Source organism: Cebus imitator, unplaced genomic scaffold, assembly GCF_001604975.1.
Source record: "Cebus imitator isolate Cc_AM_T3 unplaced genomic scaffold, Cebus_imitator-1.0 Scaffold280, whole genome shotgun sequence".
In the NCBI taxonomy this organism is placed as follows: Eukaryota; Metazoa; Chordata; class Mammalia; order Primates; family Cebidae; genus Cebus; species Cebus imitator.
In genome coordinates, this window is record NW_016107595.1 from 3,927,331 (window position 1) to 3,929,914 (window position 2,584).

General features: G+C 49.7%; 1 protein-coding gene across 1 annotated transcript in view; it reads left to right on the plus strand.

The window, feature by feature from the left end:
• The first annotated feature begins 678 nt into the window (after positions 1-678).
• LOC108284627 (ankyrin repeat domain-containing protein 18A-like) overlaps positions 679-2,584 on the plus strand; it is a 29,135-nt gene continuing 27,229 nt past the window's right edge. The window contains exon 1 of the mRNA XM_037728815.1: positions 679-1,047. Coding sequence (XP_037584743.1) covers positions 842-1,047 — 206 coding nt within the window. The 5' untranslated portion in view covers positions 679-841. The remainder of the gene's footprint in view (positions 1,048-2,584) is intronic.

Here is a 2,584-nt window from a genome sequence, read left to right on the forward strand (position 1 = left end):
GCGCCGTGCAGTGCGGTGGGCGCGCAGTTTTCCAGCAGCCGCTGGTGGTGCGTGGTGCGGTCCACCCACGCATCAGCTTGGTGGGGCTGAGCAAGAAGGCACCGGTGTGCGGCGAGGTCCAGGGCAGCGGCGGGCACAGCATGGGCACATCCACCGCCTCGAAGGTCAGTGTGGGCTCCGCGGCCGTCGCCAGCAGCTGCACGTGGGCCGGGTGCGGCTTCAGGAAGCCGATCTGGTAGACGTTGCGGAAGGAGCACACGCGGTAGAGCAGGGGGACGAGCCGAGAAGAGTCGCGCGGCTCGGCCTGGTGGGACGGCATCTGCGCGGCCTGCACCAGTGTCTCCGCCAGGCGCTTACCCAGCTCCACCTGCACGGCAGGGCCAGGGCTGCTCCTGCGGGGGCTCCGGCGCCCCAAGCGCCAGGCGGTACCTCAGGCCAGGCGGGCTGCGCGCGGGTGATTCCTGCACGTTCCAGACGAGCCCAGGAGTGCCCGCCAGCCAGCGGCGCCTGCGCGGGAGCTGCAACCGCCGCCTGCCGGCCGCGCGCGGGCTTGGGAGCGGCTTCCGGAGTCCGGGCGCGCGCTGAGCTGCGGGCGCGCGCCCAACGGCTTCACTCGGCTCACTCGGTCTGAGGTCGGAGGCTGCGAGTCTCGCTGCTGCAGGCTGTGGTGGACCGGGCTGGATCGCGGATTCTGATCGCGGGTTTGGGGGTGGATTGCGGTTTGGGGTGGATCCCTGGTTCGGGGTGGATCGCAGGCTTGGGGCTGGGTGAGGGTGGAAAGGCCACGAGGAGCCCGGCGGCTCAGGAGTCGGTGGTGGGCGTCTGAGGAGAAGTCGCCACCATGAGGAAGCTCTTTAGCTTCGGGGGACGCCTGGGCCAGGCGTTCCGGGGCTCCGACGACGACGAGTACTTCGGTCCCGGGTACCACGTCCGGGACTGGGAACTGCGGAAGATCCACAGGGCGGCCCTCCAGGGCAATGCTGCGGCGGTGGAGCGCTGCCTGAGGCGCAGGAGCCGGGATGTGGACGCCCGCGACAGGAAGGACAGGTAGCGCGGGCTTGTAGCTGGGACTCAGCCCGGGGTCAGACGGGGATCCCCAGGCCCGGCTTCCCTGCAGCCCCTGGGACCGGGTCTTGCAGGGCGCCGGGCAGCCTCAAAGCCGCGGAGCGAAAGCGAGCCTCAGCTGCTTTCCATCGCTGGCAATTCCCCGCCTGGAGAACTTGGTGCAAAATTTGAATGATTTAACTCACAAACCTGAGCATGTGCACGTTTAAAACATGGTGTCATATACATGATAGGAAAGTGCCTAATGAGAACTCATTCCCTTGTCAAAAATAGCATGAGTCATTTTCAGTAGGCGAAACGTTCTCAGGTTAAAAACCCGGTGTCCGTTTTACATCCGAATCGATGTAGATAGGTTCTTTCCTGGGACTTCTTAGAGGGAAACTAGGAAGTGGGAGGTGGGTTCCTTGAATGGGAAGACTCAGTTTTCTCAAAATGTCAATTCTATGTTTATCAGTTTTCCATAAACCAAATGATAAATAAAACCACATCTTTATTTTACATGGCATTTTTTCAAATCAAATCCACAAGAAAAGAACTCTAAAAGTGAGCAAAGTACTTTTTTGCAGATCCACAAGTTACTTACATAGGAAAAAATCCTTAGTGTTTCTTGTAAGAGAATTTAAGTTAAAAGAGGAATGAGACTGTTTTCTATCCTCAATGTTTGTGAGAATAAAGAGCAGTGGTACTTATACTGCTGCTTAACGTTTAAGTTGCTGATAACTTTTCAAGTAGACAATTTGGTGATAATTACACCAAATTGAAAAATGTATATGCCCTTTACTCATCAATTCCATTATATTAAAATGCCTTTAGAAAATAGAGATACATGCACTTTGTTTTTCTTAGCATTTATGTTAACAAGAACCCATAGAATGAATAGGTGACAACTGAAGATGGCAGTAAGTATAGAGATATGTTGCTGTGTGAAGATATATTTTGTTATAGCCAGTGAGGAAAAACAATGTTTGCTCGCACATACACACAAACATACCATGGTGTTGTTAGCCAAAACTTTGTACAAAGTAGGATAAAATTTGTGACTTCTGAGCACTTATGTTTTAAATTTTTGTTCCTTTTTTAACCTGTAATTTCTTCAGTGAGTATAACAATTCTAGTAAAAATTTATTATTAATGAAATAATTTTGGGGATGAGAAAAATATAAATCTTGTGGAGATAAAAATAATTTCTAATTGTCTATTTTTCATCATTACTGTGTGGGTTGTTATCTTTGAAGTTTTAGCTTCTTCAGAAGTAAAAAGGGACTCTTTATCTGTGCTTGCAGATGTTATTACATATACATTTTGTTATGTACATATGTTTTTCTTATGTATAGATTCATTACATATATGCAAACAATGATAGATTAATCATTTTGTTTTAGTTGTGGTCTTATAAAAATAACAAATCACAAATAAAATTACTATCACGAAAATATTGGATTATAGAAGTTATATTTTAAAATATTGAACTCCCCAACTGTATCAATTCTTTCAGTCCATTTATTCATCAGAATAACCT